Source organism: Anas acuta, chromosome Z, assembly GCF_963932015.1.
Source record: "Anas acuta chromosome Z, bAnaAcu1.1, whole genome shotgun sequence".
In the NCBI taxonomy this organism is placed as follows: domain Eukaryota; kingdom Metazoa; phylum Chordata; class Aves; order Anseriformes; family Anatidae; genus Anas; species Anas acuta.
In genome coordinates, this window is record NC_089017.1 from 71,789,227 (window position 1) to 71,808,279 (window position 19,053).

General features: G+C 41.2%; 1 protein-coding gene across 10 annotated transcripts in view; it reads right to left on the reverse strand.

The window, feature by feature from the left end:
* HAPLN1 (hyaluronan and proteoglycan link protein 1) overlaps positions 1-19,053 on the reverse strand; it is a 62,237-nt gene that overhangs the window by 27,724 nt on the left and 15,460 nt on the right. For 8 of the 10 annotated variants that reach the window (XM_068666799.1, XM_068666794.1, XM_068666791.1 and 5 more), the window contains one exon: positions 2,992-3,117. In XM_068666799.1, coding sequence (XP_068522900.1) covers positions 2,992-3,091 — 100 coding nt within the window. In that variant the 5' untranslated portion in view covers positions 3,092-3,117. Of the gene's footprint in view, positions 1-2,991; positions 3,118-3,854; positions 3,971-4,422; positions 4,572-19,053 lie in introns of those variants that run through there. The other 2 variants (XM_068666796.1, XM_068666795.1) reach the window with 2 other exon arrangements.

The following is a 19,053-nucleotide window of genomic DNA, read 5'->3' on the forward strand; positions in this document are numbered from 1 at the left end:
CATTGATTGCTTGGATTTCAGGGAAGTGATTTGGGAAATATAGGAAATGAGGGTGGAGAACACAGGTGTTTGATGGAAACTTTGCTAAATGTGTAAAAACTTCATAAAGAGGAGACTGCAATTGCTTGGGTTCTGGCATAAATGATTGGCCTAGAAAAAAAAAAAAAAACAGTCAACTTTCTCCAGAATCATTTTTAAGACTCTTTAATATTTCAATTTTATTTATTTATTTATTTTTACCTTGTAAGTTAAATAAGTAAATGGGACTATTGAATGAGTAATGTTTCACATGATGTATATAGCCACATTGAAGGAGGAAGGGTAGGTATTTAGAACGTGTGAAGATAGAAAAAGGGTGGACAAAGAGACAAAATTTAATACGGACAACAAAACCTAGATTTTTGAGGCCTAATGTGAAGAATTATCGATATGAACCTTGCACTTGTTAATTGCAAGTGATAATGAGGGACAACAACTGCTAAATATTGTCTAACACAGTAGACTATCAATCTGCACTGCAGCATGGCCAGGAAGAGGGAAGATTTGACCTCAGGTCTAACAGGCAAAGCATTGTTGTCAGGAAAGTAAAAATACTGATGCTAGCCTAAGATCTTATCTGGAATGAAATCCTGACTGTGCACACTCAAGAAATTTGGATTCAAACAACAAGCGTATGGATGAACAACTAACATCAGGCAACTGGAGAATATACACTCAGGGATTAATTTGAAAAAGTTTATTCACATGGTAGCTGTGAGGAGACTTGCTGGTAAATCACTGATGTTTTAAAGCAAACATCAAAGAAGAAAGAGAGTTATTTGAAGATAAGGATATTAGGAGAAGCATAAGGCTGTTCAGTGGCTGTGAGCAAGCATGTAGAATTGGAAGAATGTCTCTCATGTCAGAATAGGGTCTAAAACTGCCCTGCAGTGATAAGGCTTGAAACCCAGCTTGTTTAAAAATAAAAGTAACTTTATGGGATGTTAGATGCTGTAAAAAAAATGGAATAGAACACAGTTTAGCTCATTGCCTCAGGAGATGCTTTTAGCTCTGTATACTTGACTACAGAACATCTATCTGTACCTTTTGTCACTCCAAAACATGCGATCCAAGAGGAGTTTAGCTCTGGATCCCTTGGATTTCACCTACTCAATGCTATACTCCTTAATATAATACAAAATGCCTTTTGTATGAAGCCATAACATGTGTTCCACAGACTTCCCTGATTTGCAGCTCATTTCCAGGTGTAGATCATCTTGTGTGTTTATGCAGCACTGGGCAGAGTGAAATCCCTAGCCTGTTGTGATTCCACAATGCAGAGAGGAATGAAAAAATTAATAGTAGAAATATCAAGTTCTGAACAGTTTAATTCTTTTTGATTTGTGGTCTGTGTATTTCAGAGCCCAAACCAGCTGATCAGCAAAGGTTATGGCAGAGCTTGATTTTAAGCATCATGCAGCTTTCCTTGAAGGAATGAGCTCTCAAGGTTCAGAAGAGTTGAGTTTTCATGGGTAGGGAGAATGCTCTATCTTGCAACTTTTTTCATCTGTGAACTATTTGCATTTGCAAATTGCACTGTACACACCCTGAAGGACTAGTAAGAAGCAACATGTATGACTTGCAAATTAAACTAAAATAAACTTCTGACTAAGAAAGTTTAGGATACACAGATTAAGGAAAATTAATTTTGATTTGGTTTAATTATTTCCAATAATTTCTTCTCCCAACATGGTAAGTAAATTTCAGAGATAAGAAACAGAATTATACAAGGTACATTATAAATTTAGTTGACATGAATGTCAAATTTGAAATTAACCCTGGGGAAGGAACATTTACCATCTCACAATGGTGATATTTCTTCATTTTGGTATACACATTCATTGTGTATACCTTCATGCTGTAAGCTTCTTTAGAGGAAAACCAGCTATCTGTTATTCCTTATTTGACCTTGACAGCATGAGTGCCTGTTTCAGTAGGTGCAGCATGCCTTTGACTTCTGTGACTTACCTGGAAACTTCTAAATGCTCAGGCTTTCTTAGTATCCTTTTCTAACTTGGTAAATCATATTTACATACAAATTCAAATAAAATAATTTGCCAGCTGATGAGAGAAAGTAATCAAAATTGGGGGTGGGGGTAGGAGAATTTGTGCTGTGTTTCTTAATTTTGCAAGATTAATTTTAGTCATCCTCAATAAACATATAAATGAAGGCAGGAATATCCCTGTTAGTTCTGCCTATCCTTCCTGCATAAATCTTTGCTGTTTTCTTATACAGGATGACCCTCAACGACTGAAGCTGGGACTGAAAAAACAGCTGCATTGTACTGCAGACTCAAATCCTGCTACAGCTATAAGCTCTAGGATTCAAACCAAACAGGATTATGCAGAAGGGCAGTATAATACTTGGTGTGAATTAAAGGTATGAGAAAGGACACATTTCTTTCTGGGTAAGCTACTTTTTTTTTTTTCCTGATGTTTAAATTGCCCAGTTATGATCTCAGATGTGCTAAGCCTTTTTAAATAATAAACAGCAGTAATTTTCTGTGATGTGAAGAATTATGTATGGCAGTCTCATAAAATGAAAAATATTCCACAATAAAGTAGTTATTCCAGCCCACTGCAGTTACTTATTACTTTAGGATGTATGCTTTTCTTCTTCATCTTAAAACAAGCTGTCCTTTACTCACTAATCTTTGCAAGGTTGTGACTAATTGCTGTTAAACAGTGCAACTTTCTTGTTATTGTGTTGTTTGTTTGTTTGTGTTTTTTTTGTTTTTTTTTTTTAATTTGATTTTTGCCTTTTTACTTTCTCTGTGAGTAATAATAATGAAATAGAACAAGAAAAGTAAAGGTTCTGGTCACAGGTTGCAGTACTTTAAAACATGCAGCAAAATAAAACAAAAAATAAAAAAGAATAAGGATCATTAAGCACGTCATTCTGTCTTCCTGAGCAATCTGCAGATACTGGTATTTTCTCATGTATTTCCTTACCTTGGATGTGAATAATTCTCTCATGCTCCAGGCTTGAGTTGTCAGGGTGAGGGTCAGCCCAGCAGACAGAAATCAGCACCAGAAAGAGGAGACTCGTCATCTTTATACTCAAAAGAATCTTCTTCACTGTAAGGGCAGCACATACAAAGAGGCTTGTGAATTTTTGGAAACCTTTACAGTGTTGGACTGCACAACTTGTTACAGCAATGATCTTTTAAAGGATCTGTAACATAGTTAACCCATTCAGCTCAAAAAGAATGGGTTAGAAATTTCTTAGTCATGAAGACTTTTTAACCACAGACTTTGATTAAATGAAACTTGCAATCCATATTTAGCTCTGCTTATGCAGAAATACAACACGAAAGAACAAAAGCACACACACACACACACACACACACACACACGGATATCTATAAACTAAACCCCTTGCAGCACCATATGTAAGCTGTACTGGTGTTTCAAAAAATGTTCTAGTGTGCTTTTGCATTTCCAGACCTACTCGAGCTCTGGTCCAGGAATACAGTTAAAACAACTGAAGCTATATCTAAATCGGTACCCCAATATGATGCAATCTGCTGCTGGCAGATTTTTAAGGTAAAAACAATCTTCTCACAGGTTTTGGCATTTCAGGGAAGACTGCAAATCAACATAGCAGTCAGGGTGATAAGTTTGCTTAAGCTAAGCAAGAAAGATGACAAAACATTTCTGAGGCTGATAGAAAGGTCTATTTTATTTCATACCCTCTTACCATTTTAAAAGATGTCTAAATACACAATGAAATGTTCGAAACCATGCACAAAGTAGGTTAGAGTTGTATATGCTACCACTGCAGCTGCCCTGATTGATTTTTCATTCATTTTTACCTAGAATGCTGACGCACTAACTTAGTGTGCCAGGTAGGGTCTCTGCAGTCAGCAGAGCTGAGAGCTGCAGGGAAAATCTCTGCCAGCCTCTGAGTAGTAATTAGGCAAATGAAGACCTGAAACAGAAAAGGAGGCATAAAAGACAAGAAGTTTTATATGGAGGGTTTAGACTGATGTGTGTTTTATAGCTGTAATTTTAATGACCCTTATTTCTTGAAATAAGAGATAGTTATTTCCCAACTTTGCCTTTCAAGAGACTAGTATTTTTTTCCCCACTCTTGAAGTAAGGACAGCATTATTAATATGCTTTCTCTTTAATGCAGAGAAGTGTAATCTTTTTTGTTGTGCCTCTCTCGGAGCTAGAAGCACATCAGAGTTGCAGGGTACTCTCAGTCAGAGCTGGGGGCTGAGTCTGAACTTGCCAAGCAGCCCCAGTCTTTAAGCATATGCCAGCACCTACAAGCTTCAAATCTAGGTCCAAATACTGGAACCTGGTCAGCCTCTGCTACCATCCGAAATGCAGAAATGCTATTGCCTTTTATTCAAACAGCACATGCATGTTACTTGCCTGCCCTTCCATTTCTTCAAGCGAGTTTGGGTGGGAGCTCAGTGCCCGTTCAGCATCCCTTAAGTGGAGTGCCTAGAGGTAGGACAAGTGACTGCTGCATGCTGCTTTCCAGGTGGTCCAGCTCAGAAACTCCGGGCTCCCCAGCCACTCCCTCTTTCCTGGAAAGCCTGGCAGCCCGATGACCTCCATTCGGGAGAGCAAGGGCAGATGTGGCTCCCCCTGCAGCACACCAGCCCGAGCCTGTGCTGACTGGGGGGGTCACTGGCATGAAGCAAAACCACACTGCTCTTTTTCTCACACACCCCACACCAGGCACATTTGCTCTAAAAGGTGGAAATGCTGCAGGTCTGAAGCATTTTTATTCACTTATATTTGGCTGTTGACTAACAACTGACGATTCTGTTTCATTGGTTGGTGAGAGTTCTGTTGATTTGGAAATAGTCCGGGTAACAAAGGAGCTTTGATTTTGGAGAGCCCACGCAGAGCCTGTGGGGGTGTGCCCGTCCCAATCTGCAGCCTGGAGCCTACGCTGGATGCAAAAGCTCCTGGACCCTGCAGGGGCTCTGCAGACCTGCTTGGGGAGCACCTTACCATCTCATTAAAGGTTTGCCTCTATCATCACAAACTTGCTCTTTTCCATGGCACCAGTGAAACAGAACAGCCAAATAACCAGGGGACTGGTAGTACAACCCTATTTTGGGGGGCAGCATCCCCATTTCTCCTAAACTATGCACGCACAGGGACTAGGGCTCCACCGTGGAATAAAGACACACCTCCTGGTTACACAAACGGAGAACTCCACACATGGGCCTCTTCTTTGTCAAGGTCACTTTAATGCGATGGGGAAAAACCCTCCACCTAGCAGGAGTTTCCCTGAGATGCTGACCTGCAGAACAGCTTTGTTCGGGGGCAGTCTGTTGCACTGAAGGTGCCAGATACAGCTTTTTGAGATATTTCTGTTCCCTTCAAATAGAGACAAATATTACCCTGTGCTCAAAACTTTCCGTGACAGCATCACAGAAGGAGGATGAGAGACACGTAAATGCTGGACTCTGGGTACCTGCTCTTTCCTCAGCTCTGTGGATGCGGCTGAACAATTGCATTGGTCAGAGGCCATGGATATGGCACAAAATCAACCTCTGGGGTACAGATAGACATGAATTTGGGGTGAAATACTCCAAATGGTGATACCTTAGCTTTGTGAATAGGCGAAGTTTACAGTGTCTGGCCTTCAGGTTTTCCATAATAGCCAAGGAGAGAAAGGGCAGCCTGAGGTGTTCATGGGAGGTAGAGGGGCAGGCACACGCAGTTATTGTGTGTGTGTGTGTTTGTCTGTGCTTCCTTTCACTCTGGTGAAGCTCACCTGTGCTGCTCAGGTGCATCTCTCTCTGAATTGCCTCAGACTGCACAAAACCAGCAAGAACTATAAGACTACCTAACGGGGGAGCAAATGCTTGGCCCACCTTTTGTAAAATTTACCTGTTGCATATTTTCCAAAGTCACTGAACACTTTATGATTGAGGTCGATCAATGCAGAGAAAACTTTTAACTGGGCAGAAGCGTCCCGTTTGTTCCAGCCTCTGCTAAAGGCGAGCAGCCCATTCACTGCCACCTATGGTGTTTCCAGTCGGGAACACCTTGAGCTTGTCCCACATTCCTCCTGGCACTCCCCACCATGGGAGACGCGGCACACGGCCAAGGCAACGCAAAGCGACTTCACCAGGCCAGGAACCTGAGCCCTAGTGTTTTGTAGGTTATCCAAAAAGCAATTAGCCAAAGAAATTTACATCCTCAGCTCTAGCCAAAGTAACGGCAGTCAGGCTCCTTTTCTGCAACAGCCTTGAAGACCTCAGGGGAAAAATGATAGGTGTGGATGTTTTCACATTAAAATTAATAAAGTCTTGGCTGGAAGACAGTGAGTTTTCAGTAAAAAGTGGTAATGAATAGTCATATTCAAGAAATTTGTGCTGGTTTCAATTGTTACATCTTTCTGCATCAATCTGCTGTCTCCCTAGACAGGGGCAGAAGGAGGCTGAATAGCAGTTGATAAGGGGGGAGCATAAGGCTTAGGGCAGTGGTCAAGATGTCTGTGCATTCAGCTTCTAATTTCTCTAAACCTGTCCATTCTTAGATAAAATTTGAAACTCTCATACTAGCCATCATTTTGTTATGCTTACGGAACCATAATTCATCTACCACAGGCAAATCTAAAAGGTGATAAAGCACCAATGTTTGCATTTTAATGTACTATGCTGAAAATCAGCAGAATGCCTTCAAGTAATAAGACTGTGTAAGTAAGAGGCATTTCAACGAAGAACGGAAGAGTGACAAATGCAAATAAAGGCACACATCAATCCCTATTTTTAATACAAAAACATATTTCCTATTTACTACTACAACTACTTTTTAGCTGCAGAACATGAGAGCATCCACAATGTTTGGCCAAAGGTCTACATTGCTCAATATGCTCTCCCTGACAGTAGTTAAAGGCCATGGGAATACCTCTGATTACAGGAGTTAACTTTTATCTTTTATTAAGATGTGATGACATCCTATATCAAGTGCTTGTGCCCCTGAGAGGAAAGACCTGTGGAAACCTGAATTCGCAATGGCTCAAGAGCATATGGCAATATGACCATCACCTCCTCTGATTCAGCCGCAGACACGGTAACTCTGGTAGGATGAGTGCTTGAGTAAGATTTGACTTAACTCGTGCAAAGAACGGGCTGCTTTTGGGGAAATGCCACAAAATGCTGCTTTGGATCATGCAGGACTACAACTGCCTTACTGCTACCTAGACCACAAGAACCACAGAGAAGGGTACTGCAGCAAGATACAATGCCATCTACTCAAGTGCATAGCTCTACGGTGCAAAGAAGGTTTAGGAAGAGAGGCAGATGACATGAGATACCTTGCTGAAGAAGGAAATGAGTTGCCAGTGCACAAGGACAGAAAAAACACCTAACTCCTAGGACAGACACAGCGGCCTTCTTCATTAAGGGCTCTGTCTTTCTGTGGATTTCTTAGTATTTTATACAATGAAAACCAGCAGCATTCAAGGGCATCTAAAATGGGTAACAGAATTAGCAAAAGCAGTCTAAATAGTTTAATGTTGAAATAACCACCAAATCAATGGACTATTCACAACTGTGCACAAACCTATTATATGATACAAGCCACTACAGGCTCTCTCTCTTTGCAGATCTGTTCCATCTGAGAACTGGTGCTCAGCACTATAAACGAACTTAGTAAAATAAAGCATATGTATTTTCAGGGAGAGGGTGTCAGCTACAAATAAGGAAAATCTCTCACTCTTAGACACCACTGGTAGATAACAGAACATGATGAAAATCAACCTAGACAGTACTCATACATTCTCCTCAGTAGCCTTTCCTAAAATTGGGAAGATGGAGTAGAGTAGTACTGCAGTCTAGCTGAGTAGACATGGACTTCTGGTGTCAAATGGCTGGCCAAAGTCTGCTGAAGCTCACACCTTCTACACGCATGTAGACACCTAGGTTTACGCAGCTGGGCTGAGCCATAAAAATGTGATTCAGATGTGAATTATTTTTGTCTGTATGTAAAATTTCACTTAGGAGTCCAAACAACTAATATTGTTAATTAACAACTAATACAGTTAGTGCATTTCTAGCCAATGCCATCAGCGGAAGGCAGACTGGTATTTTGTTGACCTAGGATGCCTTTGGTGTACTCCTGTCTTTGAACGATTTCTTTCACTCGCAGTACAGCTTCTGGAAGAGTGAGAATTGTGGACCTGAATCTTGCAAGCTGAAGCAGAGGGCACGCCTTGCATGGCCTCTTTGGCTGAGTGGCCTAGCAAGAGACTGGTTTGCAAGCAAGGTACAGGCACAATTCATTCAGTCTGGGATGCAGTGCTCAGGACTTTAAGGGGACTCAGAGACAGAGGTGCCTAAAGTGCAGCTCTGTCTCAGCATCTCCTTACAGGAGGGGGCTGAAAGTGCCTCTCATGATTAGCATTTCTTCTGGCTAGATGTAGGCAGCTTTCCACTCAGCGTGGCAAACAAGATTTTAGAAAGCCAGTACTGTTCCCCCCATGACTGCGCAGTGCCAGCTTTCTGACTCACCTTGGTAGTTCCAGCATGCTTCTTTTAGATCTCCTGATGCCATGTGGGCATCTGAAGTAGGCAATAGCAACATCAGCCTTTCTCTTGCAAGGCACCTAGCCTTTTATAAGTACTCACAATCTCCTCCAGAGAACTTTTGTTCTCCAAAGGCAATGGTAAAATACTCAGTCCCAGCTACAGACTAAGACCTCACTTAGAAAAGTCAAATTAAAATCCACTTCTAGCCTTGATATGCCCTTACACTTTTGTCTAGATTGCAGTTTTCACTTAAATTACTGAGAAGAAAGGTTCTTCTCAGACAAAAAGTCCCCCAGGCTGACGGAACTAAGGCAAGACATATTCAGCAGATTGCTCTCCAAGTTAAACTGTTCACACAAAGGAAATTTCACCAATGCCATGGCAAAAGGAAACAAAATTAACGGTATAACAATGGTAACATTTATATGCTTTATTATCATGACTTAGAGCAAGCTTTCCATGACCTCCTCCCATGCTACTTCATTAGTTAAGGCAATTTAGAAATTTGTGAGACTGTCTAAGTCTTGAGGCCATCTAAAGTGCCAGACGGTCAATGTCTGGATAACAGGTTGTCATAGTAGTTACCTAACCACAGGCAGAACACTTCAGTGGAAAAGCAGCATGACCATTCAAAGACATCTGGAATCCCCTAGAGTCTATTAATTCCCTGGGAAGAATGCTGATAAATTGCTTGCAAGGAGAAAGAAAATATCTTTGCAGTCTTTGAAGTGTCTGCCTTGTATTAGAAATGAAATATATTCCAGATACACCGGGTAACAATGGTAACAATACTTTGGACGTTTTTCAGAGTATAGCCAAGGTCATGTGGTGACTAGAAATTAGAAAATTCATTACTCCAGGTTTAATTCAAGCGCAGATAAGGCCAATATACTGCAGTGAAGGTCTATCATTGATGGAATTCTGGTTATTCACTGCTTTGAGTAGGTTTCTTTCTTATTCTTTACAATGGGGTATATAAAAATGCCCTGAGTTCAGGAATCTGGATGTTTTTACTTAAAGGTGATCGTATGTTCTTTGATAACATAGTGCAATGTCACAGAAAGGTGACTCCTTTTTGCTTTGTGAAGTGGATTCACTTGTTTGCAGCCCCTTTCTTTAGAGAAAGTTGCTACTGCAATCTCCGCATACCAGGGGTTCTCAAAGAATTTATGCAATCCAGCTGAACAGCTGGGTCTCCAGCTAGATTGTGCTTGTATTCTGACATTTGTTTGGTCAAAATGCCTCTTTCTGCCTTAAGCAAGCATGCAGGTTGCTGAAGGTCAGTAAGTGAACTTGATCTCTCCCTCTTACTTTTCTTGACCCTTGGTCATATTTACAAAGCTAGCTTTTCATCAGTCCCTCACTGCTTCCATGGGTATCTTCCTATTACCTACACTTCTTCTTCAAGGTGTTTCTTTTTGTCAGAGGTGTACTTCCTGGTAGCCTGGATAACTTGTGCAAGGCCATTAAATTTGGGAAGTTCTGACAGAGTTTTTTCAGCATCTCTATTTAGGCTTATACTTTTTGCTTTGGAAATATAATGAAAATCATTGGAAAGGTAAAGCCAGAAAACAGTCCACATAATGACAGTACCTTGAGATATATACAAGTCGGTGAGTTCCCATCTGTTTTACCTGAGGGAGGTACATCTCTATTCTGACAGTCCCATGTTTAATTTGATGAAGTTCTCATTCTTTTTCCCCAGGTAAGCTGACTGTCCCAGCAATACAAAAGTGAAAATTAAAAACATTAACAGTGCCTTTGCATCCTTGCAGGAGCCTGCTATGTGAGAAAACAGATGCACAGCAGACTTAATTACCAGTGCCAGCCTGCTGTAAGGAATTACCATCAGGGCACCATTTTTGGCATGGATCCTGGTGCAAAGCATAAAATGAGACCTTTTGTCCAGCCAAACAGGATGGCTTGGTCCTGTCCTCCCTCTTCCCTGTGGCCCAAGAACCACTCTGTCTACATTCCCAAGGTCATTGCAAATGACTATAACAAGCCACTCAGTTTCCTAAGGAAATAGTGACAGTGATACAATGCCCTGCACATTTTTTAAAATTGTTGTTAGATGTTGGTAGAGCAAGTCCCCACAAAATCACTGCTTCTCAGAAGATAAACAATTTAATTTTACGACAGCACTGTCTCCATCAAACATCTGCTTCTTACTGCAAGGATACATATGTGTTTCCCTTGGATATTGTCACAAAGTCTTAGCTGTGGGTGCAGCCAGATCAAACCCATATGGGGATCAGTTGTAAAAGCACAATTCTTTCAACAATTTTTTAATTGAATTAATCAGCGATCAATGGCAAAACATACCTTCTACCGAGATCAGTTGTTCTGCAGAGGAGGAAGGTCTAGAGGTTAGGGCATGAGTTCAGACTCTGGGGGACACGAGTTCAGCTCTGCCCTCTCTGGCCCCCCTGGGAGGTGCTGGGGGGCACAGAGGTGGCAGGGGGAGTTACTTATCCTTTATCTGAGCCCCCTCTGTGACACTGCCTGACAGCATTTCATTGCTCTGAGGGAGTTGTGGAAGACAATACATCAGGTTTTAGAGAGAGCTCATACACCACTGCATTGGCACACCCAGAAAAGAAGAGGACTTCTTCATGGCCGATTATAGGCACTACACACATGATAAGCACCACGTGGCAGTTTTCCACATGTATACAAACATATGAACATGCAATTGTCTGCCTGTACCATGCTTCCCCCTGCTTTTCTTAGACATCTTCACAACCCAATGTCTTAAGCCTCAGAAACACCTGTAAAGCCTGAGTCACACATTTAGTTAACTTCTCATTAGTTACTTTCTGTTGCAAATTAATAATGAACATTTCTAAGATTGTGGGTGTTTGTAAGACAGTATCTAAATAAAGGCAACACTTGCAAACCTTATTGCTCAACAATGCTGCCCGGGTATTATGCATACACTTTTGTTTTGTTTTGGCTTACAAACAACCTACAGCACTGGGAACACCACAAGCTCATAGCAGGATTTAAAAGCTGCTCTTTATTTTGAATCAAAAAAAGAATATCCCTTTCTATTTTAGAGCAAAGAGACTTTCACAAATTTCCTTTGTCAGTCAGATGTGAGAAGGATGCCAGAAATTAGTGTATATTCAAAGCTCCATGCTCTCTATATCTACCAACTGCTGATATTGGCAAATGGTGATTGAAGTTCTGCTCTTCAAACTAAGTTAACAGCAATACCAAATAAATAAATAAATAAATAAATAAATAAATAAATAAATAAATAAATTACTGGAGTGAAGAGGAAAATACAATAATTGAAAACTGAAAATGTGAACTGATATCCCTGAAGAAATAGATATGGGAAGCTGGGATAGTTCTCTGTGGTGAGCAAGCCAATGGAGAACAGCTCTGCCGCAGGTAGATCACATCAAGCTATTTCTGTGTGAGAACTTGATATCCCTGCCCTACCTGGGTACAAGGAAAACATCAAAACATTGGCTATGACTCATCATGGGAAATCAATATTGAGGATATAGAATTAAGAGTTTAGTTTAAGAAGGTAAGGACTTTAAAAATAAAAATAAAATAATAATTAAAAAAAAAAAAGAAAAGAATTTTTGCTGCAAAGCATCACCTGATGAGTTCAAAGAGCAATCTCAGGACTGGAGTTGTTTACATGGAGTATTTTAATTAATGAACTGGCAGAACAAGTGGATACCCGCCAGTTTAATTTGTGGATGACAGTATGTCAGCTGGCCTCTCTGAGTGCTGCGATCGACACTTAAAGTTTTGGCAATGGAGTGGCCAGAGAGCACCACAGGGCAGGAGTGACTGCTCTGCATCACCATCGCCCTGGCAATCTCCTCTCCAGCTCCAAAGCACTGACAACACCTTCAGACACACTGCCCACACTGCCAGCCCTCTGTGATCAAGATGTAGTCAATTAAAATGGGACACAGGCAGACAAGGGTTTATTGGGGTGATTGGAGGAAAGGAAAATCTTATAAAGGAGACTAAAAGAGCTTGTCTTTGTTGGCCTGGCAAAGCACAGCTGAGCAAAGATATAATTGCCGTCTATAAATATATCACAGGGTAAATGCCAGAGAAGAAAAAGAACATTATTTCAGCTAAAATTTAGGAACAGTACAAGCAGGGCCATAAATAAGTTTAGACTGGAAATTAAATAATTTTAAACTATAAAGAACTGTCACAGTCTTCCTAAAGATATTTTAGGGGGGAGGCAGGAAGCACAGTTAGTTTAAAGGTGGAACTGGCTTACTCTATGAAAAACTGCCAGGGATGATGGGGAACTTGGGCAGAAGAGGACTGGGTTATGGAACAGGGCATTCCCTTCATTCTTGTAGTCCTGTTTTTTGTCAAAGGCCTCAATTGAAGTATGTTAATAATCCTACTTAAAGCAGATTTTTTTCCTTTCCTTTTATAGCAGGTCCAAACTCTTCTCTTGCTATTACAGACATGATCCAATATACTCAGGGAAGGCTTCCTATCACTCCACATTCAACTGCAAGCACGCTCTCAGTAATACTCGGCACTGGCAGCAAAGCACCCTTCCCACCCTTGGTCCTTCTTATGAAAGATTTCCCCGAACAGCTTTTAATGGTCAGGCTTGGTATCTGGCTCCAGTTATTTCCCAAGTAGACTCTGTGCCTTACATACCGATGCTGTTGTCCCTGACACAGATCATTAAATATCTGCAGAGGAAATGGAGACAGATGTGGCTGGCACTTTTGCAGTGCTCGGTCACATGGAAGGCTTGGCTGTGTCTGCTGTGATGATTATGTGCAAAACGCGAAGATGACAGTTCTGTTCCAGAGGTGGGGGGGGGGGGGGGGGGGGCAGTGCAGCCTGCCCACAATGCATTTTAGTTGTGATGATTTTGAGAGCTACAATGATGTAAAAATAAAGGAGAATGCCAGATCCATTTCCGCTCTGGGCCACTCAGTAAAGTGACACAGGATATTAAGCTGAGAAAATAGAGAACTTCAATACCTATTTGTAAATCAAGGACATAATTGGGAAAAACAAACAACCAAAAAACAAACAACCAAAGAGGAGCTCCTCAAAACAAACTATCCTCATTTAACATTTTCATGAGGAGCCAGTATAATGGTTCAAGCAAATTTCAGAAAGTGTAAAATATAGCATTAAGATTAACTGAATAATTTGCAACTGTTTGATGGAATCACAATGCAGAACATATCCTGGTAAATAAAACTCTCTTAAGTTGTGTAAGCAAAACAGCTTGCAGAGCATGCAGTTTTGCATATCTATTACAAGAACAAAAGTACATCATATTTTAGTTTCAGATACATTCAGATGCAGAAAGATGTGACTGAAGAACCTATCCAGGAAATACCTACTGCCTGCAGTACAAAGTAACCATAAAAGAATATACTAAGAATGTGTGGAAAACTACAGACAGCACAGAATTAAATTTAGTTTGCACAGAGACAGAAACTGAGAGAAAAAAAAAAAAAAAAAAAAAAAAAGCCTAAGGCTGTGTTTTAATTCGTTGGAGTATAACATACAACAGAAGAGATCTTGAAAAATCAATGCCATTGTTAATTGCATGCTTTTGACATTCATTTTCTGTGCCGGCAATATATGCTGGCTTTTGGTCAGTTCTTCAGGTAAATTAAACCTGTGTAGGTTTCAGGAAAGGAGAAAAATAGTAAAGACCCAGTTACAGGTTTTCTAGACAATCTCTGAATAGGAAAACTCAGTTAACAAAGCAAGTGTATTGATTTGTATTATGCAAGACAAAGCAATACCCTTGCTTAGTCAATAATAAGAATACCTGCAATACCAGTAGGCTGAAAATGAATGAGGTTTCGAAGATACATAAATAGGATATCCAGTTTAAATAAACGGCAAACAGATAGGACTCATGCATTTTGCAAATGCCACTCAACCAAGTGAATTATAAGGATCAGCATTGCTACAGTCATCCAGAACAAATGCAAGGCTTTCATTTGCGCTTTAATATCCTCAGGATTATGCAGGCTGTTTCAACTTCACAGCCATAATTTCCAGCTCTCAAATAGCACTTACAGGGGCTTTGAATGCCCTCCAGCCACTGTTACCCAATCCACATTCTCACCTTCAAGCTTAAGATGTGGGTTTGTCACACCATGAGGGGTGGAGGGAAGCCCAGGAACAGTGATATGGTACAGATAGGGATCTCTTACTGAGATCTCATACATGTACAATTTAAGATGTTGGAACAGTGAGCCAGAGAAGTACATTATTCCTACATTTTTTAAAATTATTATAATATATACATATTTTTAATATACATTATTTACCTAAGCAATTGCTGCAGGTGAATTCTGGACACTGGGCAAGCCTAACTTTTGCCTCAACACAATACAGCCCTCCTCATGCTCTTTTTGTTTTTCAGTTACTCCACTATTATTTTCACACCAGGTAACTTTCCCAGAGAACACAGAGAAAGATTGCTTGCCAGAACAACAGGAAGATTTCCACAGTAAGCTCTACTCACTGCAGATGCAGGTGCTGAAATGGTAGCCTGGGGTGAAAAACTGAAAAGCAATGGAAACCACACATCACCAGCCGAAAGAGCTTCTCTGCACTGTTGTCTGAGTGAAGACTCCCTGCCCTTAAGTGCTGCTAGGAGGAAAAGGAATGATGGGCTATTTTCATTACCTTCCTTGCCCCACAGGGAAGAAGAGGAAGCAGGAGGACCTACATAGCTCTGCCCTGGAAAGTCAGTGCTCGTATCTTCTCTGACACTCCAGTCTGTACTACAGAATACTTGCAAGGTTTTGGCACACCACAATTAACATCATCTGTCTGAAGCATTTATCAGACCAGGTAAGACCTGTGCCAAGTGTCAGCAAGGTCTATGATTTCCTTACTGCTTTCACAAGTTAGGACTGTGATTTTCAACTTGGACATTAAATGAGAGTAGAGTAGAGTAGAGTAGAGTAGAGTAGAGTAGAGTAGAGTAGAGTAGAGTAGAGTAGAGTAGAGTAGAGTAGAGTAGAGTAGAGTAGAATAGTTCAGTTGGAAGGGACCTTCAGAGATCACCCAGTCCAACTGCCTGACCACTTCAAGGCTAACCAGAAGTCAAAGCACGGTACTGAGGGCATTGTCCAAACACCTCTTGAACAGGCTCGGGTCACCCAGCACCTCACTAGGAAGCCTGTTGCAGTGTCTGGCCACCCTCAGGGTAAAGAAAGGCTTCCCGATGCCCAGCCAGGCCCTCCCCGGCGCAGCTCTGTGCCATTCCCGTGTGCCCCTCCAGCAGCTCCCAGGGAGCAGGGGCCGGCACCTGCCTCTGCGCTTCCCTCCTCAGGGAGCTGCCGGGAGCCCTGAGGCCGCCTCTGGGCCTCCTCTTCTCCAGGCTGGGCAGCCCCAGTGTCCTCAGCCTCTCCTCACAGCACGGCCGTCCAGCCCTTGGGCTGGGCTTGCTGCCCTCCTCTGCGTGCTTCCAGGGGCCTGAACACCCGTTGTAGGTTGGGAGCCCACAGCTGCACACAGTGCTCCAAGTGAGGCCTGCACCAGCTTTTATATTGTGAAATATAAGTGAACTATGAAATATCCTAACTGAGATATTGGCTGCTGCTTGATCCAGCTTTCAACTTGGCGACTTGTACAAACTTCCTAAGCTTCAAAAACTGCCAAGCTCACAGGGCATGGGACAGTGCTCCAGGGTCTCTCACTTACCAGCAGCCTTGTGGGGTCAGCTCCCTTCCACTTCCTTCTCAGAGGCCAAATGCACAGACTCACTTACATCCAAATGCCAGATCTGACAGCATAAACACCATTCGTGAGGCTGTTTGGCTAGGGAAGGATTTTAAAGAGCCATGCAGCAGGGGGTAAAAAAAGCCCCAAACACCCAAACCTATCCGTGTGAAGACCTCTATAAACAAACTAACCCTAGCAGAGCCCCACCTCCCAGCCTGAGGGCTGCCAAACAAGAGACTGGGAGCTGTGCTAATCCCTAATTAAATTTAATCTACACTAGAAAAGGTTTGTTGGTTTAGATAGATAGGCAGAACTGTGCTGACAGGTCAGTCCCAACATAGGCATGCTCAGGAAAAAAAAAAAAAAAAAAAAAAAAAAAGCATTACTGGTGGCAGCTTGGTGAGCAAAGTAAACTCTGTGATGAGAGCAGAGGTTTCTCTCACTTGTGCAACTGCATCAGTGGTACACACCACACAAGCAGCTGCAGGCCTGGTCTCCTCTTTCCTTGGCAGCCCTGCAGATAGCCCATGGTTTGCACACCTCAGCCAGCCCAGCAGCTTGCCCCTACTCCATCCATTGGAGCTACCTCCGGCTGCTGCTGTTGGGAGCAGGAGGCCTTCCAGAACAGTATAAAAGGTGAATCCCATCCTAGGTCCCCCATCGTACGTACACTTGTACACAGACACAAACTCTGGCCATTGCATTTGCTTTGAGAGAACAAGGTATATGTTGTCTGACATGACTGCATGAATAAAAGCTGGTAAGATAAACCAGCATGCAAGAGTTCTGTCATCCTCTCTCTAGTTGCCTACTCTGAAAAAAAAAAAAAACAAAAAACAAACAAACAAACAAACAAACAAAAAAACTTACAGTTACTATGCCCTAGCCACATATACTATTGTTAATTTGCTGCTCACTGGAATCAGAAACTCAGTAGATGGACTTGAGAGGTCCCAAATGCAACTTCCACCCCTGCCCCCCTTTATGCTTGTATAATGGTTAATTTGCTTCTAAAATAGGTTATTCCAAGATGAGGAGAGTTTATCATATTAGGGGACATATCTAGTATTACAGCAAATAATAGTAAAGAAATTTCACTGAAATTAGCAAATTAAAAATAAAAAAAAAAAAAAGTATGGTTTGTTTGGCTGACACATTATAATAATCTTAAAAAATCATCTTGTTTGTTGGTCAATTTGAGGAATGTATACTCCAAGAAAAAATACTTCCATGAGTATCATCATGATTTTTTTCTGAAAAAGCATAAATAAAATAAATGAGCTTTTTAATGACCTAGCTTCACTGGAAATGCTGTAGACAGTAGAAATCTATTTCTAAGAAATCAGGTCATTGCTCTAATTAAATCTGACATAGACATAAAAGCATACATATAAAGCCTACATTTAATGAAGAAAAATTTTGCACCTGTATCATGGCACTAATCGATTGCTTTGAACACTCTTATTTTCATCTGAAATTTACAGGACATCTTTTGAGGTGTAGGCATGGGTCTGTTTTGTATAAACGTAGAGCAAAGGCCATTTTCTTTGCACTTACAGATGAACTCGTGGCATTCAGCTCTGATCTCTGTGCTGCCAGGATGGAACAATTCCTGCCAGCAGATGCCAGAGGCATTTTTACTCTCAAGGAGTCACAGTGTCTCAGTTGTGCTGCAGGGAAAAACGATTTAAGAAATGCGATACTTTATCTTCTGTGGGAAGGGGAGAGCAACTGCAGTAACAAAAGTTTTTCCTAGCACCAGGAGTGTGGGTGAGGAGCTGGGGGACAGGCAAAGAATGTTTTTTGGCTGAGCATCTGCTTGGGACTTCAGTTATAGCTAGGCTTTACAAGGGAACACCTAAGCTCTTCTTCAGCTGTAATGCAGCTCTCAATGCATCGATGCTACAGTCAGCAGAGCAGGCTGTATAGCTTAGACTTCAGCTGCAGGAAGGACTACAGAAAAAGAACTTCAAGTCTGCTGTGGTTGTGCACCGTTTCTTACAGTTACTACATGAGTATGTGGGTGACCTTTATTTCACAACTGGGACATCAAAGGCTGTAAAGCCAGATGCTATTTAAGAGCTGAGAAATTCCCTTAATTTTTACTATAAAAGGACTGGCACACATATTTTATTAAGGATTTTAAATTGGTTATAATAAAAGAAAAAAAAAGCCTTCAACACCAGTCCTGTATTGCAAACACCTCTGTTTAAATGTCTCAAATTAGATTTTGTTGGAAAAATGACACTGGCACACTCATAAACCAGCATACTTTCCATTATAAACTCATTTCTAGTGTAAACTTTGAATGTACAAGCTATAAATAGCACCTTGACTACAACATAGACTCTAATTGTGTGCCCTGAATTCAGAAACAATGTTTGGACTTTAGCTGATTTCTTTCTTTATAATTCTTCATCACTTCTATCATTTATTTACTATTTCTTTACCTTTCAATAAAATTTCATGAGAAAAGCTATAAATAATGTTCTTCAGGCAGGAAACAAAAGATGTATCTGCAGTGAAACGCCTTACACTTTCTGTTCAATGACAAATACAGTGCAGTTTCTTGTTGTACCATGGCATAAGCAACAGTAAATCCCATGAGAAAATCCATAAACTTAATATCCAGCCTCCTTGTGCTCCCTCTGTACACTGTTTGCTGTTAAGCACCTCCACTTTGTCTGCCAATTGTGATTTTATCCAAAGTAATTTTTTTTTTACCTTTCCTCAAAACCTTTATTTCTCCTAATGCAATCTCATAACCATTTTCCAGTGTGCTTCCACCTGCATG